This window comes from Triturus cristatus, chromosome 4_2 (assembly GCF_964204655.1).
Source record: "Triturus cristatus chromosome 4_2, aTriCri1.1, whole genome shotgun sequence".
Classification (NCBI taxonomy): Eukaryota; Metazoa; Chordata; class Amphibia; order Caudata; family Salamandridae; genus Triturus; species Triturus cristatus.
In genome coordinates, this window is record NC_140586.1 from 401,312,159 (window position 1) to 401,339,395 (window position 27,237).

Here is a 27,237-nt window from a genome sequence, read left to right on the forward strand (position 1 = left end):
AGATTCCCGGGGACCTATTTCGGGAGCAGCCCAATATCTGGGGCCTATATTTATGTGTAATATTTAATGCCATTTTAAATGGCATGGAAATCCCGGACACCTGGTTAGGGGCAGGAATTTTTCCAATATACAAGAAGGGATCTCCTCTCTTGCCCACCAACTATAGGCCAATCAGCCTGATTGACATAACCCAGAAGCTGTTTGCCAGAATTGTCCTGGAGCGCCTCCAGTCCTGGTTGGATGAGCGCGAGATCCTGAGTCCGTACCAGGCCGACTTTCGCAAAAACATGTCTACCATCAATCACATTTTCAGGCTCCAATTACTTTATTGGAAGACGGTGACAATAGAGGGTGGGAGCCTCTACTTGATTTTTGTTGCTCTCAAATCAGCATTCGATTTGGTGCCCTGTGACAAACTTTGGGCAGTTATAAAGCAACTGGGCATTCCACCCTACTTGCTCTCTTTGATCAAGAGACTGCACACTGGAATTTTTGCCCAGGTGAGATTTGGGAAACATGGAGAACTGACTCCACGTTTCCCAGTGAGCAGGGGTGTGTTTTGGCCCCCACCCTGTTTTGTCTTTTTATTAATGCCATGGTGGACCAACTAAATGAGGTAGATAACATCGATGCCTCAAAGCTCGCCTGTGGCAAGGTGCCAGCAATGACGTTTGCGGACAACACCTTGTTACTATTTAAGTCACCTATGGGTATTCAAAGGACCTTTGACAGCTTCTCTCAATTTTGTAAGAATAGGGGCCTAGAGAGTAACACACTAAAAACCAAGTATATGGTATTTAATCCCAGTAAAACATCTCGCCCTAATCCTACTCTAAATGGTTTCCAGCTAGAGAAGGTAGCTGTCTTCGATTACCTGGGTGTGACATTTACGGAAACCTTTTGGTGGGGCCCACAGCAAGAAAAGGCAGGCCTAAGGTTAGTACAGATGGCAGGGGGACTAGCAAAACTTTACAGGAACTCCACATCTAGACTACCTGGCCCACTGACCGAGATATACAAAGTCCAACTTAGGAGTGCTGTAATGTACGGGGCTGAACTTTGGGGACACCTCCCTGTAGGTAGTTTGGTCAAAACTGAGAATACGTTTATGAGGCAGCTCTTGGGCCTACCTCAAAGCACCCCCCTCATCCCCCTAAGTATGGACCTTGGGATGAGACCAATAGATGAGGAGATTGGAATGCAACCCCTGACCTTCTGGCGTAGGCTATGGGCGACCCCCAAGCTAATAGCTTACCAGACGGAACTTAAAGCTATCATGGGGCTCCCAGGGGCGGGTAAGCTACCCTGGTTCATACACATAAAAGATCTGTGCCCTAGACTGGGTCGGCCGAACCTATGAACCCACCCTGAGGAAGTGTCCCCAACAATATCATGGCTCGAACTAATTAAAACCTATAGACTCCTCAGATTGGCCGAAACCCAAGGGAGCACAAAACATGGCCGTTTAACCTCTGACTTCCTTAATTTTAAAGACCAGTATTTATTTGAGCTCTTCCTTGACGACGTATGACCGTTTATGGCAAGGAAACTATATGTTCAATTTAGACTGGGTTGCTTGCCGGTTCACGCATTAACAAAGAACTGGTCTAAAGCTTCCCTTGTTAGTTGTCCCGCCTGCAATAGCCAAGAAGAGACTCCCATTCACGTTTTCTTCTTTTGTCCACAATATGATGCACCCAGGAGATACTGGCTTCTACCAATCTGCAGGAATCTGGGGTTCAGACAGTCACGGGAGGCTTTTAGAATCTTGAGAACTGAAACTCACCCTGCGACTGTCTTTGCTGTGTCTCGGTTCCTTAACTCCATGTGGCACAGGCGTCGCAAGATTTTAATCTCCCCCTGTATATGATAATCGCTTCTTTACCATTACCAATTGTCTTGATCTTACCAGGATATGTAATCATGTTTAATTCTTTTTTTTTTTATTTAATATACTTTTTAACTGTTATGAACTGTGTCCAATTCATTGTATATGGCTATATCCTGTAATGACCATGGATGATTTTATTGTCTAAATTTAGTGTTGTATGTATTTTATCTTTTTGCTTTTATGGTCTGAAAGATCGAAATAAAGCTTGGTAATGGAAATGGAATGATTATGTCCTGATTCGGATCCGAGTGCCAAAGTCAAAGTATATTTATTACGATTGATAAAAACCATAACATTTTCTACATGGAATCAAAAATTAAAATATTAAAATCCCCTAAACCAACCTAGGTAAGGATGGAGTTAAAGATGTAAATTTCATTAACAATAAATAACATTGAAACATTTTTATAGTCTTACTAGTAGGGAAGATTGTACATTCCCCTAACTGCAGCTTGTATTATGTATTTTGCCTCTTGCAAAATGGTCATTGAGCCTTTCGATGCCCGTGACCTGTTTGCTTTTGTGAAAAATGTTTATCAAGGATGGAATTGCTTGAGGACATTCACCCTTCAGACAAAAAAAGTAGCGGATCACAACATGATCTAACACCATGCTGGTAAAAATTCTCCCCAACAAACACTTGCATTCAGTTAGCAGCATGGGCAAATTGATAGAATGTGAATCAAGCTTTCTTCATGTAGGTGACAAAGTCTGCACTCAACACTGAGAGGTTTCGGTAGCCACAGTCATTTGTTTGGCACAGGCCAAACCGCAAGTGGAGCAGCTTGTTTTTGTAAAATTACTTAAGTAAAGTTGTTCAATATGGCTGCACAGAGTCGCTTATAGGAGTCAATGAAGGCCCATGCATGTCTTCTTTTGCTAAACTCCTCTTAGTTTCTGAGCCATGATAACCTATTTATGTGTTTATTTAAATCAACTTTAAAAGAGCTGTGAGGTAGTGACAAATCACATAGCTCATTTGTGTTCAAATTGTTACATGCCTGCACAAAAGCTAGATTATCCTTGTTCCTTTAGTGCAATCCTAAGCAGTGTTCTGTCAACTGAATCAAATGCTACTTTTAGATCAATGAAGACCATGCACAGGGTAACCTTACTACTGCCCTAATTTTCAATAATTATACTGTCTTCTGGGACAGGAGGCAATTAGAAACACAGTTTCTATGTCACAGATCCCATGTTGTCTCTGGTGTGAGAAAGCAAACACAATAAGATGATGGATGGAGCGATGAAACTTTTCAGACACTCACCCCCAGTCACTATTAGATCTGGGATGAATCCATCATCGTTCTTTTGCTCACTTCGCCACCCCAGTTCAGACCAAGCCATATGCATATCAGTCTTTACCCTGTTCCTCATGGGAACAGTCCAGCCCGAACTGCCAAGCCAGGTCTTCCATGGACAGAAACAAGCATCCTGGGGCAGGTTTCGGGATATCAAGCCACATCAACCAGGCTAGCTTGAATCCAGTGGCAAAGTGAGCAAGGGACCCACGTCTGGGCATACCCTGCAAACTTAGGGCGAACAAAGCATATGGCTGGGTCTGAACTGGTGTGGCGATGTGATCTCAATAACAATGGTGGATTTAACCCAGATGTCATAGTGATTGGGGGTGAGTGTCTGAAAAGTTTTAGCGCTTTGTCCATTATCTTATTGTCTCTGGTTTGAGAAACATCTCCTGGCGGAGGACAGACCTGATGATGATGCTAACAGCTATTAGTACGGCACTGGGACAACATGCCACTGACCATATATAGCTGTTGAGGGTCCTATACAATTTCTAAGAGAGAGTCCTCGATGGGACACTCTGTTTTCCCGCTCTTTTTTATATCTGTGGATGTTCTGTCGGGAAACCGAGTGGCACAACCTTTACTCTTCCCTTCTCTCTCCTCTACTGATGTTTTAGAGATAATGAACAATACAACAGATAGTAAATACAACTGGACCTTTTCAATCAGGGACAGGTATGTCTGATCATAGTTACAACAAATAAGTCACAATTAATGTGTGTGCATTCCAGCACTAAATCAAGTTTATACATTGACCTTTTGACTTTTAGATCAGAATTTGATAAGAACAAAAAATGAAAACACATTAAAACACTCTGCTTTTGTATTCATGTGATGTGGGGAAAGCATATATATTTCTAGAGGGGTCTCTGAATGGGCAAATTACATCTATTCCTTTACATTGAAGATTAATCACAAAAATAAAGACAGACCAAAATGTCTTGTCTCAAAGGCAGTAAACAACATCACAGGATTCGGAATCAGGCCTTGGGAAATGTAAATTTTCTTATACAGATATATAATTTGAAATACAGATTGCATCCTAAATATCGTTTGCAAAATAATATTGTCCAATTGGAGTTTAGTTTTTTCTAAGATTGACACCACTGGAGTATTAGTTTGGAAACAATATTTAGAACATATTTATGTGAGATCATACTCTGACAATGATATTTTGACACCGCATCGGAGGACCAAAATGACAGGCTCTAAGACGTCGTTTTCTGGTTCCACTCATGAGACGTGCCGTTTTAGGCAATCTAGGCAAGCTATGTTTCTGATTCAAACTTTACTCTCAAAACATGTTTGTGGAGTGGTAGTTAAATACCTGCAGAGTGATATCAGAATGAGAAATGATTTACGATGGCTTCTTGTTCCCTATTGTTCCTCATCCAGATATTGATTGTTTACATATTGCTAGTTTAAATTATGAGAAGGAATCAATTGCGACAATGGATTTTGCAATTGCGGTTTTTAGGCCATGCTTGTATTTTTTACTGTTGACTTGAGGGAATTAATTAATTTGCTATTATAATGTGCTTTAATGATTCGACTAAAAATCAAATGTGTTTTAGTAATATATTAATATATAAATCTGAGGCAACTGATACATTTTACGCAATATACATTTATGGCTTTTTATTTTAACACGAATCAAGTTTATTGACTCTCTGAGAGGCACACTTTTATTGGTCTAGCAAATGAAAAGAGTGGGTATCGAATCCACACTTTGCCTCAAAGTTCTCCAAAATATGGAATATACCAATAGAAAAGTTTTCTTCCACGAAGATCAGCTCGAAAATGTAGTGTATCTGCAATTCAGTTGTAAATATGTAGCAGTCACTTAAATTAGGAAATCTAATGTGGAATATGACATTGTTGGCTTTCTCTACAGTTGCCTGCCAGCATAAACAAGTTAGATCAACTCTTATGCCAGGTAATCGAGGAAAATGACGGTGGCAACCCACTGCAAAACGTATTTGTGGTATACAAATACGATCAGGGCTAGCAACCCATGCCTCGGTGATCAGACCATTAGCACCAACCCTGTTATACCCATATAAATGTACAAATGGTGCTTATATATATACTCACCTTCTCTGGGGCCTGAGAAATAGCTCCAGCAGCAAGGCAGCCAGAAGGTGTCGCAGAAAGCTGCCAACACTACTGGTGGTTTCAGATATTAGAACAGCAGACTTACATTATATGAGTCTCTTTCCCATCAAGCGTTCTGAAGTGGCTATTGGGTATGCTGGTGTTATAAAAAAAATCTCTAAATGTAAAAAAAAAAACACATAAAATTTCCCCTGCAAATAGTGACAATTGTTCTTTTTGAAACAGTTCTCTGTGAACTTCAGTAAAAGTGCTATTGTGCCTGCACATGCATTGCCTTTGAATTAAAGAGGCAAGCCGGTGTTTGACAAATGAAATGATCTGCATGATTTTATCCCCCTTTTTCTTAACCCGATTGTTCTTGAGGCCACCTTCTGCTTCTAAAGTGTAAGGAACTATTACTTGGTTTTCCTGAAAGCTGCATGTCCGCTTTCTTCCCCTTAGCTTTTGAAAAATGTGTCTGGTTTGGATTCAAAGTTGTGAGGGTTGTGTCTCTTTCATCACTGCTTCTGAACTTTTTGTAGAAAGGGGCAGCTTGAATTATTGTCACAGTACCTCTGCTTTACTCTCTTACCTGTCTCTGGGAATCAAGGGCCAGTTCCTCTTTTCTTTCATTTGTTGTCGGTGTCCTATTTCTCTAGTTGTACTGACAAATTGCCCAAAATAGTAATTCAATGATCATTTGTGGTACTATATATAGACAACATGTCTTACGATCCTCACACTTTTTGGAATTGTACATTCATATGCTACAGCTTCCACAATTGTGTAACTCTACAGTTTTACGTTGCTCCTCACTCATTTGTCTCAATATTGGTACACAAAGGTGGTGATGTACAAATAAATGATATTCCAATATAAGTATTTGTGCTGTGGCACACAAACGTGTGTTTTCTCGCACAAAAGTGTGTTATTTTGCACTTTTAGTATTAGTATATAAATGTATGGCATGGCTGACAGCGCCAGTATCGATGCTGCTGTCCACCTATTTTATTACAGCACATCGTTCTACTGCATGAAATGTGTGTTGTGATGCCAACACGTGTTCACCATGTTCCACTGCTGTACAAGGCCTGTGCTTGTTTTGGGATGAAGTGGGTACAGTTTGATACTTTTGGTTAATTATTAGTTCTTCTACAGATGAACCACTCTTCCACCTGTATCTGAGGCAGAAATGGTGATCACAACTCATGCGCGTCTCCTTTAATGACTGCCCTCTGCTTAACCTACAGCGTTCGACAAAGCAACACCACATGCAAATATTCCCGTATTAGGATCCATTCTGTGGGACTCTGACAGAGAAAAAATGCAAAAACGACAAAAGGTCCGCAAAATAGGATTCGCTATCTAAAGTGTGAATCAAAAGTATTGAGTATTCTGAACAAATGATTTGTACCTTGGCACAAGTACAGCGGATAACCATTACAAAGGGTATACAGTTACCCGTCAGGACCCTAGACTTATCAGACCACATCTTATCTGGGATGCTTCCTGAAACACGAATGACTATATGATAGTGCACATAAAAGGAGCTGGCACAGAATGGGCAGCTGGTACTGCCAATGCCCGTATTGGTGGTAATGTGAGGCAGGCCAGTTGGGTGGCTGTTCCATCACTGAGGAGGTTAGAGAAGGTGACCTCAATCGCAGCATGCTGTGATACTGCTTTACAGACTGACCTAGCTAGGGCACAGAATTTAGGAGGAACCTATGCAGCTGCAACACTCCTTCATTATTAATTCCAATGCAGTCATTTTTCACCTGAAGCCACTGTTACCTTGGGCATTGGTAATTCTGTGGAGAAAACTGGCCATGGCATTATGAGCAAAGCCCCGGGGTAAAGAGATCAGGAATCAGTCCATGAACTGAACTTTCCGAATGTTTTAGATCAATTTCCAGGGCCCAGCTCAATCAGGTATCACCTCGAAGGTACAAATCATGAAGACAACACAACACTGAGACAAATCTTAACAGTGGTCTCTGGCATCTGTGTTATGCCACCCTCATGGACATGACAGCGGCAGAAAGAGCTGCGACCTTGGCCCTACAAACAGGCAGAATTGCACAGTGCATACTAGGGGAGTAGACCAAACCAGTAACACACTATGGGTGCACTGTCCTGATTGCACCCATCACACCTAGTTAAAGGATCGCAGGGTGCAAACAGGGACAGTGTGCCCTACTGCTGATAATGCAATGGCATATGGGCAGCCAAAAACTCAGACTGCCCTTAGTGGAGTGCATTAGTGAAATGCGGACTGGCTGTTTGAAGCCCCACTCTGTCAAAGGGGTGACAGAGATCCCCTTCACGTGGGTGCAGTGAGTGACCTTTTTACCTCCACGGTGCTGCCTTCAGTGGGCACACTGCTATGTGCCACATTTTTGTGACGCACAGCCGGGCACCTCTTTACCTCTATGTCTGCATCTATAATACAATGCAGAAGCAATTTTTATTTCCTAATTTGCATGGGGCTATGATGCTATGCAAATAAGGGCACACTCTCCTAAGATAGCGCCAGTATGACGTGTGCTGATGCTTCCTATGATATAGAAGTGACTGCATAGGTGAACACACTGGGGATGTCCTGCTTTTTACATTGGACCTCTGCAGCTGCCCGAGGCCACCGCAGGGGGCCACTCAGGAGGGCAGCCCTCTAGTGGCGTTGGGCTCCCCCCTCTTGGGGGGTTGGCCTGGGGAGGAGTTCCCTCCTGGGTCGAGGGCGTGCCGCATCATGTCCGGTGTGCCAGGCAGGGTGAGGGGTACTTAAGTCTCCCTCACCATGTTTTCTGCCTCTTGCGGCACCGGACACGCCACAGACGCCAGGGAGCTGGACACGCTGTCTTGGTTCTGCATCGCGGTCGGAGACAGAGTCAAGGTTTTCAGTGAGTCTGGGCCACCTGGGGCAGTTCTGCACACCTCCGGGCCATTTGAGCAGTTCCTCTCGCCTCCCTACATAGTCCTTTGGGTTGGATGCCACTTCTTTCCCCAGGTGATTGAAGTCCATGCTCCCTGTGTGGTGCGGTTCGTCACGGGGGTTAGGGAGTCGGGTTGCTTGGGCGTGGGTTTGAGCCTGCCGGAGGAACATTTGCCAGGCCTGGGGGGGGGGGGGGGGGCGGGGACTGTCCCAGGATCTGACTTGTTGCAGAAAGGTTGTGTCCGTCGGCGTAGTATTGCCGTTCGCCCCGGCCGCATACACGGAGTTTGCATTCGTGATTTTCTGTGGCGCGTTGTTCTTCCGCTCCCCCACCCCCGTTGCTGGTTGCTCGGGGCACGCTACCCGGCGCTATATGTCGAAGGTTGGTGTGCAAGGGGGGGCGATGGTGGTTGGTCGCGCACCACACATGTAAGTTGGCAGCAGGGCTGCAGGTGACTGGGGTGTGATTTATGCCGCCGCTTGTACCAACGGGTGTGTGGTTCGGAGGAGGCATTAAGTAAAGGAGCAGGCGGTGTTGGAAAGAACTTTTAATCGCGGGTCGGGCTGCAATTTTGGATCAACTTGCGGTGAGGTTGCCCGGATCGTGTTGGTTACCCTGCTGGCAGGACAGCCCCCGCTACCACGGACATCGATGACTGGGAATGCACAGGGCTGCTAGTGGGCTGCTCGGTGGGCAGGAGTCGAGATAATGAGGGGGAGGCCCCCACCCACTGTGCTTCCTTGTTTAAGGGGGGGGCACATGGCCAGAGCGTCCATGCAGAGGTAGTGGTTGGACGCACTTTTAAGCAGGAAAAGCTTGAAAGTAGGTGCAGGTCGTACCTGGCTTCCGATGCACTCTTTACGAGGGGCAGCTTCTCCCGGCCCAGTCTAACGTGTAAACAAGCCGTGCTCAGATAACGCCGTCTGAGCAGGTTCAGGCCATGCCACTCTGCCCTACCGTAGGGCCGCTAGACACGGCAAGGAATTGTGAGGTGAGATTAATTTGTGGCATGGTAGGACATTGAGTGTCACAGAGTGCATTTTAGCTGAGGGATTTCCGCAAATAGCTTCAAAGGCTCTAGCATGGGGTGCTGGTGAGCACATGCGGTGAGTCTGGGCCCCCTCCTTGTGGGGGGGCGCTTTTCTTTGCCTCTTGGTGGCGCCGGTTGTCCCTGCTTGCCTCCAGGCATGCTTTTTGGTAGGGGCTCCCGATCTGCATGCGTGATGGGGGCGTGTCGCTGTGGACACGCACTGCGTCTGTGAGGGGTTGCGGACGGCGCTTATCGGGTTTCAGAGCTACAACATTTGAATTGGGAGGCATGGCGGAAATGCTGTTCGGTTGGATGGATGCACCTGCGTGTGACCACTGGCGGGGTGCGTGCTGCAAGCAGAGTCGAAAGGTGTTCAGTAAATTCGAACATAAATCAATGCGCATCAAATGACACGCTTGGAAAATGCTTGGGGATACTGTAAGCCAGTTCAGTGGGTTAACAGTGAGCTTACCTACGCAGAACATGCAAATCAGAGTATCCGACCTTTACCGTAGTTAGTGTGTCATGTGGTCTTGTGGACCTCTACCCAATGCTGCCAAGAGGTATCATCATCATCCTCAGGGAAATACTGATGGAAGCTTTAAACATTACAAATTCTCTGTGGGTCAAGAACCAACGTAGTCATTTGCACAGAGATGTTTTAAAGGCATGGGCAAAGTGGGCTCTGGACCACGCCCCCCACGGGGCCCCTGATATAGCCAACTTTGTTCTGCAGAGAGTCTTGCCCTGATGAACTTGAATATTCTTAAACCGATTGTTTTAATACAGTTTATTTTTAATGTGGGTGATGTGTGAAAGTCTATTACAAACAATTGGCAGAGAAAGGTTTCTTTATTTTGCATGCAACATCCACAAAAAAGGTTTCTTTTAGATTAAGAGGGAACCTCACACATTAGAAATGGGAGGGTGGAACAGAGAATATTTGCAGTAATATGAGTGAACAGCTGCTGTCCTATAATATTGAAAACTAAAGTAACTATCCCTAAACAGTAGCCAATACCTGTGCACTGTCCGTGACCTAGACAACCAGGGCATGAAAGAGCTGAAAGTGGATGATAAAATCAAAGCTGTGGCGATCAGAGGGCCCCAAAATATGTTTGGCCTAGGCCCCTCAAACTACTTAAGATGTCGCTGCATTTGCAGACTGTGTTTTAAAAAGAACGGACAGGACGTGCGTTTTCCAACATGGCTTCTGCTGTGGCCTTCGTTCCCTTGAGTCAGCAGCTATGACTTGGCGGATGAAACACTTTCTTACGGGTTCTAGATTATTGCTCAGCAAATGAGGAAGCCGGCATAACGCTTAATCACTCCCTTTATTGAAAAATGTACCATGAAATATGCCATTGCGATAAGCCGAGATGGTTATAGCAGACCATTATGTTACAAGCTATAGTTTAATGATACCTTTAGGATCACATAAAACGGAGCCGAATGCGCTGATGACGACGTCTGCCTTCAGACGGACGACCTGCTCCTCGTCCTCAACCCAGGTCCCGGCGCCGTCCTGCTCCGTGCGAACGAATTCCATGGCAGCCACTCTCCCGGCTTTCACGACTACCCTCCGGGGTGAGAGGAAGGGAAGGAACTCGCATTTTTCTTCTTTCGCCAGCTCCATCTGTTGAAAAAAAGAAAACGTGCCTAACATATTTTACAAGTAAGCAAACGGTTTCTCAATTTGGGGGGCGCACAGGGAGGTGTTATCAACAATGGAAAGGAAAGCACAGTGCTGCGCCACAAGAATTTGTACGTTTGCTCCAAGGGAAGCTAATTTAGGGGGCAACTGTCACAATCATGAACTGTGCACTTTCAGGCATGCTTATTTCCAATCTGAAAATAAAACAGGCAAGGTGTAGAGAACAAGAAAGAAAAAAGATTATTATTGAAACACATTTATATTAAGTGGAGTCCATAGCACGGTTTCGTTGGGCAAGCGCAAATAATACATTGATGTTCCATATATATGTAAAAACTTGGGGCCAGATGTATCAAAGGGTTTTGCCCATTCTGTGTCTATGGGTAAATGTGTTGATACATATGGCCCTTGGTGCCTTACAGCATTCTTTTTCAGATTGGAACAGATGGAATTTGCAACAACATGCCGCTCAGATCAGTTTGAAGTAGACCGGCTACACCGACCTAGACATCCACATCTGGATACACTGATTCGGCTCAATGAAGCAGAGCTTACCTGGTGCAACCATCTTCTCCAGAGCAGTTGCTAGACCTCATAAGTCAACCTTCGAACCGGAATTCCTGGTGCAATAGGATGTCTAGAGGAAAGCTCTTGCAACCCCTCCCCAATCCGTTTAGGACTGCGGGTAAGGGGCAAGGTAGGTACAAGACACGGGGAGTCGGGGAAGAGGGCCCCGCAAAAGAGTGGGATTCGGCTGGATTCTGAATCAGGCAGCTATTCCTGATTGGTCCCAGTGCTTCTTCCCTTCAGCGTCCCGGGGCAGATTACTGACTCCGGTACACGGCAGCAGCGCCAGTACACATTCAATGTCTGCATTCCTTTGCCCGCCCAGGAGATGCAAATCCAAATGGACGATCAACTCCTTTTGTCCTGACTGGAAGCTGGAAAAGGCCCAGAAATCCCCTGAGCTATATTATGCTGCTTCAAGCCTGTGACTATAGACAGCAAACCTCCCTATCTAAAAAGTGCACTAACCACCAGAGGTAACTTACTACTATTACATTTTCATGCGCAATGAATACACATAGATCTCTTCAGCACGTACCTTAACCTAACATTTCTGGTGTTTGGGTCCTGCAGGTACTAATCACTGGCAATGAAAAAATGGGAGTTGGAGGGATCCCTAGTTGGCTGTCATTCCCGTCATTCCCTTCCTAAACACCTTAGCATACATTTTGGAAGCTGATAAAATTAAGACAAACCTGAATTACAGGCTTAAGGACAGTTCCTGAGGAAGGAGGACAGCCCGCAGTAAGGCCTAGATCACCAGTAAGGCCATGAAGGGCAGGACTAGGAGGACAAGCAAGAAGAAGGCATGAGGACAAGGAATAAGAAGATCAAGAGGTTCTAGTCCAGGAAGACAGGGAACAGGGCCGAAGGCCGGAATGACCATGAGTAGAAACAGAAGGACAGAGAAGACTAGAATGACCAGAGGGAGGAGGGCAACGAGGACCAGCAGGAGAATGGACATCGGGAACATTAGAACACTGGGATGGAGAAGGTAAAAGACCAGACCTAGGGGGACCATCACAGGGCTAGGAAAATGGGGACTGAGAATAAAACTGGCACCTGATAGAAGACAGCTACCAAGAGGAACAAGCGAGGGGATGAGGGCTGCCACGATGATCAGAGCCAGAAGGAGAAGAGCAGAAGCGTCCAGACATGGGGAACAAGTAGGACCAGGATAAGGAAACCCTGAATGGCCAGGAAGACAGTACCAGGGGCATCAGACCAATTAGGAAGGCCACGTCACGTAGGCCACATCAAAGTGCACCAGATCCAGGGGATGAAGACAAATGTCATATTTTGTAGACCTGCAGGACAGGATGAGGCAAATCAACAGAGTTACCGCCCTCACATTCCACATAGATTCCACACATCTTTAAAGTAAGCAGAAGTCAGGAATGGAGAGTATGGAGACTGGCAGTTTTAGGTTAGTTTCCTAGATGAAACAAACTTACAGGGAGATAAGTACTGGTGCTAGGGAAAGACGTCTGGGGCAACAATGGGGTCACATGTATATTAACTCCTCCTTCACTAACTCAAGTGACTGAAAACATTGTTCACGGTTTTCCCTAATTTGATGCTGCTTAGCTCCTCACCGACTTCCTCCTTGTACTTTTGCAGTGTTTACCTTTGTTTGGTTCCCTTTCCTTTTGACCTCACCTTGACCTTCTGTTTCAATTAATTTATGCTGAACCTTGAATTTTACCTCCTTGTAGCCCCAACAGTGATTAGCTATCCTTTCTGTGTCCTGAAGTTTTGGTCCTTCTTCACTCTCATAGATAGAGTTCAAAAGTATTCATCAATGTAAAGAAAGGGGTATATTTCTTACTGAACGCCAAAAATATTCCCAGTTTGATGTTTGTATTTTGAGAATACTGCTTTGTCTGTGCTTTTTCAGAGTGTTCCTAGCGATGGTTATGAATATTCAGTTCCTGTCCGAAACTAGTGTCTCCTGTGTCTCTCCTTTTCCCCATTTTCCTCTGATTACTAAGATATTTTCTCATAGTATATTTCATTTAGAATAGGTGGCCAAATGGGACTCCTGATGGGCCACATGTTATTTCAGTTGTCTTCCTCAAACCCTACAACAAAGGGAACAGGAGCAGGAGAAAAGAACCAGGACTTAGAGAACAATTGAGAAGACAAGAACGACTAGGACCAAAAAGACAATGATTTGAAAGGTAAAAATCAAGATGAACAGGAGACATTAAAGGACTACGTCAGGGTCTGAACCAAGTGGAAGATTTGGACCACAAGAATTAACACATGGAATGAAGAAGTAGTTCCAGTACCTGGATGAGGAGCACAAGAAGGGAAGAAAAAGATGAGGAAGCTGAGGAGTAGCAACAAGTAAGGAGGAAGAGGACAAGGACAGGACCAGAAGGAGGGAAAGTTTCACGAGGAGAAGGATCATGACCGTGATGATAATGTTGAGGAAGAGCACCAAAAGGAAGATGAATAGAAGCCTGAGGATGACCAGGAGGATGAGCACCAAACAGCAAAGCAAGAGGAGAAGTTGGGTGCCCCTAGAGGATGAAGAGGAGGACACCAAAAGGCCTAGTAGAAAGAGGAGAAGATGGACTAGGAAGAGGAAGACAAGTAGAGTTATAAAGATGTTGAGGATACCTATGGCTAGAAGGAGGAAGAGGAATATGAGGCAAACTAGTGGGACGAGAAGGTGGAGCAGGGGTACAGGACAACCTGGAAAATGATTGCCAGGGCTACCTGGTTGATTCAGGCCAGGTTGGCCAGGACTTGGACATAAGGCTAAAGAACAGGACAAAAAGGGCCAAGAGAAAAAGGAGGAGTGGGGGACCAGGTCCAAGAGGGTTAGATCAAGACTAGAATGAGGACTGAGAGGCTGAGGAAGAGGACCAGGAGGAGGCGAGCAGAAGGATGAGAAGGACCTGGAAGCATACCGACAGGACCAAGGAGAGGAGAATCGGAATCAAGGAGAATAGGCATAAGCCCAGAGGGGAGCCATGAGGAGCAGGATCTGGATGGTGGTGAGTACGAGGGTAAACAGGTGTATGGAAAAAAGGACCAGAAGGGGGAAGGACTGATATAATCTTTTCAACATTTATATGGAGCCGCCTGGTGCTTTACTCACAGATAACAGCATCAAGACTCACCAATATGGAGGGGCGTGGCCGACCGCTGACCAGGATGGCAGAGTAAATGCTAGCTCTTGCCCTACCGAGCTCACATCAGTGTCAGTTCTGCAGTCTGGGAGGCTAGCAGACAGGTGCACCGCTAAAACAAGTACAGGTGCGGGCAAAACTCTTCTCCTCAACAAAATACTAGGGCTGGCTCAGCCCAGGTATTTCATGCTTGGGCCTGCTTGGCAGAATAGAGGGGAGGGACCCATGGAGGAAAGCTCAGAGGATGGAGCACTTGTGCATAAAACAGTAGAAATGGCGCAGCATTATCCGGACTTCACGCTCTAGAAGATGGGGTGAGTGAGGTCCCTGACAAGGATGCAGCTGTGTGACACAGTGGCTGGCGGAACTCTTGGCCTGAACTCACAGCCCAAAGAGATGAGCCTAGTGTCTTCTGTCTGCTGGGGGCTACTAGGTGGACAAGGGCAGCGCCACCTTCCCACCATTCAGAGCGTACGAGCCTCTGGGTAGCAGTGGCCCCTTCCCATTTGGCTGTGAAATCAAAGCATGCGGAAAATACTTTAGGAGCCCAGGGTGCAAGGCAAGGCATGGACAGCTGAAAAACACCACCAACCTGATTGGTGAGGGCCCTGAGAGAAATAATAGCTGTCTCTGTTTATGATGGGGGCTGCCGGCGCGCTGATATAGTGTTACAGGAGAGATGATCAGTAAACTGTGCTTGCAGGCCCTGAGGTGTGGGGGCAACCTGGGCCCTGAAGGGCTGCAACTGGAGGCTGAAATGTTCTGCATAATCCGAGCCAGAGATGTGGCTGAACGAGGGAGGAGAAGCACTACCACAACAGGCAGTTGTAGTGGGGTTCACACTGTCCACCGAGTTTACACTGGGGGAGAGACTAATGAGAGACACAACTGCTTATCTCTGAAACTACCAGTATGATTTCAACTCTGCCCAAATGTGAAGCATGGGTGACCGGAAACTGGCAGCAAATAGTGGTTTGAACTGGCCAACACAGATTCCTGCAGCTGGTTGCTCCATCAGTGATCCTAGGAAACGGTTTGAGACAAGGCTCCCAGACAGTCTCAAGTGGGTAAACTGGACAAATAAGCCTTCAGTGGCTGCAACGTGGAGTCCACACCCGACAAGGCACAGATGGAAGGCTAGCATGAATCGGGAGGCCAGTTGCTGCAGGATCATCTTCAGGCCGTTAAAGATTCCAGAGCAGCTCTTGAACACAAAATAGACACATTGGCAGTAGACGTTATACTTCTGAGGCCTGACCTTAAAAAAATGTAGAGTAGAATGGCAACGGCTGAACAAAACCTGTATAAGTACACAACAACAATTAAACACCAATAGCTCGGGGTCCAACACCTCAGAGACATGACCCACTGCATGTCCGGGTGGAGGGCTGCTCCAGACGCAATAATTTGCGCTTAGCGGGTCTGCCAGAAAGTGTAGATCTTGAACAGAAAATCCCATACTCTCTGATCTTTCCTGAAAACCTCCTACTGGTGGTGAAGGGTAAAACATGGTTCTTCCTCTCACCAGAAGATATCTGGGACTGGCTGGAAGGCTGGTGTTTGGCAGAGCATAGGAGGTACAGTGGCAGACCCAGTCCAACAGAGGGTGGAGATCTCCCGGCCAGAGCACCTGGACTGGCAGACACGGTAAATCCAGGGCACAGGAGCACAGAGAAATCCTGAACCAGAAACAGAAGACACACATAACGTTGGAAGCTGGTAAGGCTAGGATGCCATTTCCTTTATTCGAGAGTGGATTAGTAGTATTTACTATAGTGGACACTCTATGTTAGAGGGAGGGACACAGACGCCTTAGGCTTAGGGAGGTGGGCAATTTAAGGCTCACGGCACGAGGCAGTAAGGAGAGGGAGCAGGGAGGGTGGCTCCATCTAGTGGTGACTGGGGGAGCACACTACACAGGCAATAGGGATGGAGGAGGATGCAGCAAACAACACTACACACAATCGCAGGATGGACCAACACATCGTAAGCCTTAACACTAAAGACCCTTTCATGTAACATGAATGGCTAGTATTAGAACTGGGGGTCTCTAGTTGGCAATGGTATACACCATTGACCAAATCAGGACCCTTGCTTCTAGTCAGGGAAAGGGGATTAACCTCCTGGATAACCCCTGCTCACCCCCTTGGTAGCTTGGCACAAGCAGACAGGCTTATATCAAAGGCAGTGTGTTAAGCATTTGTGAACACATACAGTAACCCAGTGAAAACACTACAATTGGACACCACACAGGTTGTATAAAAATAAGCATTTTTTATACAGGCTTAACACATCCACAATACTGTAATAAGACTTCAAGATCGTAGAATTAGTTCAAAAATAGGTTCTTCACTTAAATGCAGTCTTTAGCAACAAATAACCCCAACTGGAGTTATCACGACGTCAAGGTCAAAGAAATACCAAAGCACGGCGCTGACCGCGGGGTTCGCAGCGTGCAGTCCGGAGTCAAAACAGACCCACACAAAACAGTACCTTGGAAAAGCAAAATCAAAGTCAGCTCACGGCGTCGGGGAGATGCGGTGTCGTTGACACTGTGCGGCATCGGTTCCTTGCTTCGGGCGGTGATGCATCGGGTCTTCGATGCTTGCGCAAAGCAGGGGAGGTTTCTTACCGAAGAGGAAGTGACGTCACGATGGCGCTGAAACCACGGTTCCGTACGATGTCACGATGTCGATGGATTCTTGACCACCCACGTCGAGGATCGGCTCCGCGATGATGTCGGCTTCAGAGTTGATGCGGCACAGCAGCAGGCGTCGGGCCTACGTCACAAGTCGGAGCAGTGCTCTCGGCTTATGGCAGGTTACGATGTCGCTAGCTGGCGTCGATGTGGGAGGGTGGCCGGCGTCGGGTCTATGTTGTAAGTCGGAGCAGCGCTCACTGCTTCGATGCAGAGTACGGCATCACTCGCTGGCATCAGCGTTGCAATTCCCTTCTGTTATTTTGTGCTACAACGGTCCCTAGGGCGGTAGGGATAGGAACTAGCAAATGAATACAGACCCAATCAGTGCTATATTGGCTAACTTATCCAGCTGGACAGAGGTTCAATATTTAATTTATCAGCAAGTTTTTGGGTTATAAACAAACACAAATACTGAAAAGTGGGACACAAGCCTGCATCCTACTACACAAACATACAAACATAAAATAGGGAGAACATTTAAGCGAGGCTCAGGCAACGCTTACAGTTTGTTTTGACAAGTAGTATGAATTTTAATAAACAAATCGCAAGTAACGTCTCTACACAGTTAATAATGACATCACATTTAGTGCATGAGGCGTTTTAAGGTGTCGACGACGTTTCGATCCAAGTGAGCAATGCGTGGATCATCTTCAGGACATTATATTACCATGCCTGTATAAAAGTGCCTAAGATAACAGCCGTGGCAGATATGCGGTACTGGCAGGTCGAGGATCAAGGGGCACTTCAGGGAGCACTTCAGGAGGGGCTGCGTGTAATACGACTTCGTGATGGCAGCGCGATGGCCTCAAGTAAAGAAATTGGAGGGATTCACGGGAGTGAAGCCACAGGCGTGTGCTCGGACGGCGTAATAACCAATAGTCGATGAATGCACCGTGCTGCTCAGGGGGTCAGCATCCGGGATAGCACTACGGCGCATTCATCTTGGGACTCTTTGATAACTACATCAAAGTTCATATATATGCTGTTGATATGTAGCTCTACCTAAAAGTCTCCTTTGCTCCAGACATTCTTTGCCTCAAATACTGCCTGCACCTCATACAGACCTGGATGTCCAGCACCTACCTGATACTTAACCCCGCCGAGACTGAATTTCTGCTATTGACAACAACAAGTGACAGCATCTGGCTGAATGACATAACCAGGTAGGTTTCAAACTCCAACTTTCACCTAACTCCAAGCCACTTGAATTTACCTTGGACACCAACCTTACCCTCAAAGGACATACTGTCAAGAAAATAAAGAAGACCTGGTAGATGCTCTCTCTGCAAATGAAAGTGAAATAATTCTTCTAAGAAAGCACATTCAGAACTGCATTTCAAGTCCTCATATTCTTGCATCTGGATGGTGGCAAAGCAATGCTCCAGAGTCTCGCAGATTCCATACTGGCTCCCCTTAAAAGCATCCTACAACTCACCGCAAGTTTCATCCAGGGCATCAAGAAATATAAACACCTGATCTGAATAATGGAACTCAACTGGCTCCACTTGCTTGCTGTCACCACCTTTGAGATCAGCTACATAATATAAAAGGCTATCACATCCAGTAGCCCCGCATATCTGACCTTCAATTTCACCATCTCCGGTGGCCTCTGACGTATGACAGCCAGGACAACTAAGTATAGACAACAGTGGTCCTCAAAACATAGGTGATGCAAACAATAAATATAGTTCTGAATCGATACTATATTCCGGAAGTCCAGCCGGACAACCGATTTAATTATAAACAATGAAGGATGCATACATATAGGAACAAATGTACGTGGGACACAGTCCTGTGCCCAAGGTAGAACAAAACATTAACAAAACAAACAAGGCATTTCAGGCAAGACAGAGAGTTAAGCTTAATTTGAGATACAGTGTTATAAGCTTTTTTAAAAAAAATAGCTGTTGCACTTTTTAACACATTGGAGTAACGTGCATGCTATTTTTAGAGAGGGTCGACGGCGTTTCGATCCTTTTTGTAGGGTGTCAGGATCATCATCAGGACTTAGATATGTACATGCCTGATTGTAAACGAAATTGCCTGTATGAGCGGAGAGACGGGGACCGTACACAGACGGCGACCACTACGGTGAGGGCCACTCGATTCACTACTAACTCCAGGACCTGGCGGAGCACTGTGCATTGCCACGCCGCCTTCAATTGAAGTATCGTTAATATCCATTCCCACATTACGGGAGTTTTCCATTGTGAAAATAGCAGAACCTTCCACCATCGCTGATCCGATCGTGGTTTCTCCTCGAGTATTCTCCTTGGAGCCCTCACCGTAGTGGTCGCCGTCTGTGTACGGTCCCCGTCTCTCCGCTCATACAGGCAATTTCGTTTACAATCAGGCATGTACATATCTAAGTCCTGATGATGATCCTGACACCCTACAAAAAGGATCGAAACGCTGTCGACCCTCTCTAAAAATAGCATGCACGTTACTCCAATGTGTTAAAAAGTGCAACAGCTATTTTTAAAAAAAAAGCTTATAACACTGTATCTCAAATTAAGCTTAACTCTCTGTCTTGCCTGAAATGCCTTGTTTGTTTTGTTAATGTTTTGTTCTACCTTGGGCACAGGACTGTGTCCCACGTACATTTGTTCCTATATGTATGCATCCTTCATTGTTTATAATTAAATCGGTTGTCCGGCTGGACTTCCGGAATATAGTATCGATTCAGAACTATATTTATTGTTTGCATCACCTATGTTTTGAGGACCACTGTTGTCTATACTAAACGATTACCCAAGGTCCTCACTTACCTTTTGGGTCCCCTTGTTCTAATGAATAAGCCAGGACAACTAAGGCAATGCAAAGATGAAAAGATTCCATCTATGTACCCAGGAAATGGAACAACATCCCTGTATCCATCAGGACCTCTGCAACACTCCTCCAATTTATGGAATAGCTGAAGATGTATCTTTTTAAAGAACATCACATCACGTTTACTTAACAATCAACTTTTGTTCCCAAATCCCAGCTGAATCATCAAAAATGTGTTTGAAATTTCCTTTATCAATGTACAGCACTCTGCTGTCTTTTTGGCTAGGTCCAGCATACAAATACTGCCCACATACATGCTATCTCCATTACTGTCATTAAAAGAATCACCTAAAATGAAAGCCTGGTTCTCAAGGCTGCTACCGCCTTCCAGAGGCTCTTGGAATTATTCTTCCTAGACCACAAAGCACAGCAAATATTTAGAGCAGTGGAGCCGCAAGCACACATAAAATAAGGAGGGCTGGCAAGTTAAACACCAGAGCTCTTATGCATCTATGTAAAGAACAAGAACAGAGTGAATGACATCTATTTAGTGATAGAACTAAAAGTGATATCTCATAAAGCGATGGAGAAAATCAATGCGTTAGTCTCTACTGATGCCTGGTTGAACTGAAGTCTACTTCACACATGCACATATAACAGGCATACATAGGACTGATAATCATTCCAACCTATCACACATAGGCACCACATTCACTCCAACCATTTAGATGGCAGGAGGATCACCACCTGCTGATGATAGCTCACACTCTTTCATTACCCAAGTAATAGGCACCCTGAGACCAAACATTGGTGGTCTGGTGGCTCATGCATAATTCAGCACATGCTTTCTGCAATATCAGTCATCAAAATATTAAAATTGAAAAATCATGAATGTAACAATGTCACAAATTTATATTTCATATGCTTATGTATTAAACCTAGTTTCCTTGACGTGGTTTCCCCTAACGTTTTGTTTGCCTTCAGACCTCCTGTTTTTCCTGCCTTTGTTTTTGCTGGTCTTAGAATTTGGTGTATTTTACCACTGCTAACCAGTGCTAAAGTGCTTGTGCTCTTTCCCTAAAACGTAGTAACACTGGCTTATCCACAATCGACAATTATAATTTACTTATAAATCCCTAGTAATGTGCACTCCCTGTGCCCAGGGCCAGCAAATCCAACAATGCGAGTGGGCCTGCAGCACTAATTGTGCCACCAACGTAAGTAGCCCTTCAAAAATGTGTCAGGCAGCCATTGCCAAACCTGTGTCTGCAGTTTTAATTTGCCGTGTGGACCTGGCGAGTTAAATGTCTTTCATCACACAGGGAGAGCTATAGGACTGACCTGGTTGCGTTCTCCCAAATCATTATTCATACTCAAAAGGGCAACCAGGTGAACAGAGGAAAAAAGAAGGAAACCGCTTGGAGGTCATACTGGGAAATCCAAAGATTTTGGAGTACATGCCTCACCCTCTAAATAGTGGCATGCTTCTTCATCACCACATTTCCACACCCTAGTAGGATAGGGTAGTACCACCAGGGCAGACTCAACAATGAATGAGAGTTCTTATATAAGGTATCTTTCTGCATAAAACAATCATTTTAAAAATGCCTCGAGGTATACCCAAAAATATTTTCTATTCATTAACAGGGTACGATGGGCATATTTAAAAACAATAAGAACGGGGTTCTAATGGACCATTATTCTCTCAATCACCCCAGAATTATGCCAACATAGTTCAGTCCTCGCACAGAGCCCATGTGTGTACTTGCCTTTCTCTACATGCATTCCATGCAAATCAATGAGGCGTAAGGCTCTCACCTGAATATGGGCCTACATATAGGGAAGAAAAACATAATATTGCAAAACAATTGGTACAGTAGGTTAGTTTATGCGGTTTCCTGTGGGATCCCAAGTGCATATTTCACAGGCCTCTACCAGTTACCAACTGGTAATCATGTTAATTACTATACAGTAGAGATAGCATCACCTCATTCCCACCACCTTAATCTTTTTTTAATCTTAAATCTTAAAAGGCATCAAGCATTGTCAAAACAAGTCTTGTCCAGAATATATGAAAAACACCGGCTTAACCATTATATTTTTTAATGTAGTGCGCACTCAAGTGCTTGTGCAGTGTCATTTTTGATCTAAAACACATATATGCATGCATGTGAATTACATCAATTGTGATTTATGTTCTCCTGACATTCATGCTTCTTACCATATTTTGTCTTTCTTCAGCGGTCATGCTTGCCTGGCAGGGGGAACCATCATGTAGTCATCACACACTTGTCAACAAAACATGCACAGTAATATTTTTTTTATTTTGAACACCTGTTGGTAATGTACTTGATCAAACTTGCCCAATTAATATGTTTATCCTAAGCATTTGATCAACTGTTCACTATCAAAACGTCTCCCTATTTGTGTATCACGGATTCCCCTGATACCCTGCCTGCACCGGTGGCGTGAGAGGCAATTTTGTTGCATAAAATTGCTATTGTAAAGACCCCCTTAGGTCTCATGCACCCGGTGTTCGTTTTCTTCACAGTACATGTTGGTACTTAAGGAGGATGCGTTTTTTAAAAATTCTGACGTGGGTATTACTTGCATTTAAAGCTACCGCCACGGGTAATGAGCATTCACTACATAGGAAATATAGTGGTTAAGCCGCTGTATTTAATATATTCTGTATAAGACTAGTTTTGACGGTGCTTCATGCCCTTTATCACTTATGAAGCCTTCTTAAGATTTAAGATAATGATTGTTTTTATTTGAAAACAGACTGAGGTGGTGAGAATGATGTGATGTTATCTCCACTGTATAGTACTTAACATGATTACCAGTTGGTAACTGATAGCGGCCCATGAAATATGCACATGGGACCCCGCAGGAAACCATTCAAGATACTAACCTACTGAACATATTGTTTTGAAGTATTATGTTTTCCTTGCCTATACGTAGGCACCTCTGAAAACAGAAGGACCCACATTCAGATAAAAGCCTTACGCCTCATTGATTTGTATGGAATGCATGTATAGAAAGGCAGGGACAGACATACACAGACCTGAAGAAGGCCCCAGACCCACATGGGCTCTGTACGAGGGCCAAAAAATCAGGGGTAATTGAGAAACTAATGCTGAATTATAACCCTATTCTTTTTAAGTATGCCTATGGTACCCTGTTTATAAATAGTAATTCTTTTAGGATACACCTCAAGGCATTTTTAAGATTTTATTTTCAACTGGATTCCTGCTTTATCTAGAAAGATACCTTATATAAGAACTCCCATTAGGGGCTGAGTATGCCGTGGCGGAACTAGCCTACCAGGGTGTGGGTGGGCACCAATGACAAAGCATGCCGCTATTTCATAGGTGAAAAATCTACTCTACTCCAAGTAGGACCTCCCAGTAGAACCTCCAAGCGGTTTCCTTCTTTTTTCCTCTGCTCACCTGGTTGCCCTTTTGTGTATGGAAGTTAAATCTCTTGCAAGGCCGAAGCCTTTCTTTTTAATACATATAAGACACTCATAGGTTAGGCCCTGGACCGCCCAGAGGGCAGGGTGCAATGTATTTAAAAAGCAGGATATGTATTTTATGTTTTACATGTCCTGGTAAAGAAAAACTCTTCAATTCATTTTTCTCTATTGCAAGGCCTATATCTTCCTTAGGATAACATGGGCATGACTGTATTACATTTTATAAGCATCATTTGCAAATAGGAAGACATAACTGGTTCATATTTGATGTCTCTGAAATCCTAATTTAAAATTGTAACTTGTGGTGAAGTTAAATTTTAATATTACAATTCTGAAAATGTCACTTTTAGAAAGGTGGCATTCTTTTTCCGTAGCCGTTTGCTGCCTGTGCCTTGACTCTGATCACATAACTAGGTTTATTTGGCAGTTGGGGTTTTGTGTATTCACCGAGACAGCCACGCGCAAAGGGTGCTTAGGTGTGACTGAGTGGGCTATCCTGACAGAATGGGAGGGAGCAGCTTGACCGAGCCTCACTTACATCTGAAGAGGCTGTGTCCTGTCCCCACACAAAGGGCTGCCTACCCCTTGAGTTAGTCTGGAGCCAGGGCTGGCAGGCCATCTGTGCACTTTAAATGCATACCTCTAGATGTTTCTCCCTCAGTTCAAAGGCACAACTGTGAATAAAATAAGGACCTCAGACACCACCACTTGAGAACAATTCTGGACCTCTAGATACTCTGCCAGGATTAACTGCTGTGCTGCTGAAAGGAGTGCCACACCGCTGGACTGATACTCTGCCGGACTCCTACTTTGCTGTGCTGACCTGCTTTCTTCTGCCTTCCTTGATTAAGTAATAAGGACATGATCTACATCTCTTGAATCCAGAACCCACAGTGACTCCAAAGGATAGTTGGCTGGCCTGATCCAAAGCCTCAAGGATATAACAGGCTTCCAACAACCTTACATCTACACCTTGACTCTGCCATCTGTGGGTCTGCCAAGTAGTGCCACGCAAGTCCTGGAACCTTGGATGTGGATCAAAGGTGCTTACCTGCAGAACCGACGCACCTCCTCTGCTGAGCAGCACATCCTCCAGCTGACCCAATGCATCTCCTCAGCTGAGCAGCACATCCTTGAGCAGAACTGTAGCATCACTGTGGTTACATAGATTGGGAACTTTGCAGAAGGTCTGCATCACCCTCGCATCTTTGGAACTGAAGCATCGCTGACATCTCCTACCCAAGTCAACGCATCTCTCATCAACCGCAGCTCAATGACGCCACCAAAACTCTGCATTGCAGCTTATCAGCTCATTGGAGCAGACAGTTTGCCCTGACTGCGGGCCGCATCCTTGATGCCTGAGCTTCACATTGCAAGCCCCGTCAACAGAATCCTCAACAACAATGCAGGTGGACCTCCCACTGCAGGCTCACTGCATCTCAGAACCAAATCATTGCTTCGACTGAGTGACACGTCTTTGCCTAGGATCCACGCAACACTCTGCAACCAGGGTTTAAGGTACTTTGTTCAGCAGGCCAAATCTGATCCCTGTAGTGGTCTCATGCTCCATCACGATCAGCATGAACATTTGACTTGGTACCAGTCTGGTGTGACCAGATATCATTTGAGAGCACTTTGTGTTTTTTGGTGCAATTTTACCTTAAAACTTTAGAATTCAATATATTTAGTTTCCCTGATTTGATTTTTTTTTGTTTTGGTCTTGTTTTATTTCTTAAAATTCACTCTATGTTTCTAAACTGGTGTGAAATCTTTTTGTGTGGTGCTTTTACTGTTTTTACTGTTTGAAGTGTTGCACAAATACTTCATACATTGCCTCCCAGTTAAGCCTGACTGTTCTGTGCCAAGCTACTAGAGGGTGAGCACAGGTTAATGTGGGGTTTGCTTGCACCTTATCCTGACTTGGATTGTGGTTGCTGCTTGATCAGGGCACACACCCCAGTCAATCAGCAACCCAATTTCTAACATTATGTTTTAAAACCAATGCTTATATGTGGTCCATTCACTGCAGCTACAGTGCTGCTAGACACATGGAAATAATTTACCATCATAACCTGACTGGAGCAACTAATTATTCTGCTTTGATATCATATGTGTGGTTTGAGTTATATTAGCACATGGATTTTTCTCAGTAAATGCCACCATGTCCACTACATGACTTGTGGCCTGCTCTTTCATGGTGTACTTCCTTCTATTTTTAAATAGGTTTGGTGTTGTGAAGAACTCAATGGGAACATTGGAATTCTGAACATCAAAAATTTAACCTTTTTTGATAACTCTAGAATAGCAAATTCGTTTTAGATGATATTTTATTCAACATAGCAACAAAAGCTGTGGTTGCACAGCTATGGAGCCTGACTATCGAAAGGTGTATGGACCTAATTAGTGCTGGAATCCTCAATGACCTCACCACAGTGCAGAAATACTAAAACAGAAAGCACTGCCTCATTTGCCTGCTTGAACTCCAGTGCTTAATTTATAAGAAAAAGTAAGTGCCCGGGCCGGTCTCGAGTGGCCACGGCAGACTGCACAACTCATTGTCCATACCAGCAATACCAATGAAGGTACCAACACAACTAGAAACAATTGCACTCCTAAAACAGGCTACAATTCAGACTATTCTTATGTATTTTGATCTATCAAATACACTTGTTGGGCTCATCTCAAACTTAAAAAGAAAGAGCAACCATATGGTGGACAGCCACTAGAGCTGGTGCTGACAATTAAGTGCTGGTGCCCAGCACCAATAACCACTGGCACAAATTAAGCACTAATGAATTTCTGACTAAAACATGGAAACATAGACTGGTCGTTCACCCATCAAACTGTGTCTCTGAACACACACCCCTCCCAACTCTTGAAGTTGACTCCCCTTTTTTTCAAATGTCTATAACGTTTCTCCATTATTATCTAGGCTCCTAGCTTGGAGCAGGTAGAAAGAGATTACATCATCTACGCCTTATGAGCAGATGACATTCCACCCTTGTAGAATTGGAGCATTATTGCCCAAGTGGTACATGTTTGCAAATATCATCCATCTATATAGAAACAGTGGATAAAAAGGTACCTTTTTTAGCACTCTGAATAGCATATTTGCCTTGCTCATTTGTTACTACGATTTCCTTGTCCACAACACAACTTGTGTTGTATTTAATATTTCAAGGCATTTTTTTTTGTAGTTGTGTGTGCACTTATTTTGCTTTATTCTACTCTCATTTAAGAGTACTAAATTTAGTGCAAATCCCCACCAGCTGAAACTCCTCACGCTTAACGAGAAATATAATGAAACAGATTTTGACAACTTCAAGAATATAACCTTAATTTAATTACCAGCATTCCAAGAGGAATTTATAGCATTATCACTAAACAATAAAACTGTACCACTAGGTCATGACAAAGGAGTACATTTTGAAAATCTGATGTTGCTTCAAATGTCTCCAGCACAATTTTAGGCAGTGATACATTGAGAAGGTATTGTAGTCTTCAAAACTGCATATCTTGGCCAACCCTGGCTAGACCTTCTTGTCCTGTCAGTGTGCTCTATCATCCGTTTGGATAGAATAGATACAATTAACAGTGGAGTGGCATAGAATAGCTACAATTCACAGTGGAGTGACAGGTATATACAAAGACTAATTAAAATGAAAACTCTGTG

At 44.5% G+C, this 27,237-nt stretch overlaps 1 protein-coding gene across 2 annotated transcripts in view; it reads right to left on the reverse strand.

Moving 5' to 3' along the window:
- Window positions 1-27,237, reverse strand: part of DPYD (dihydropyrimidine dehydrogenase) — a 3,539,101-nt gene that overhangs the window by 1,625,250 nt on the left and 1,886,614 nt on the right. For both annotated transcript variants that reach the window (XM_085601856.1, XM_085601855.1), the window contains exon 11: window positions 10,681-10,891. In XM_085601856.1, coding sequence (XP_085457982.1) covers window positions 10,681-10,891 — 211 coding nt within the window. The remainder of the gene's footprint in view (window positions 1-10,680; window positions 10,892-27,237) is intronic.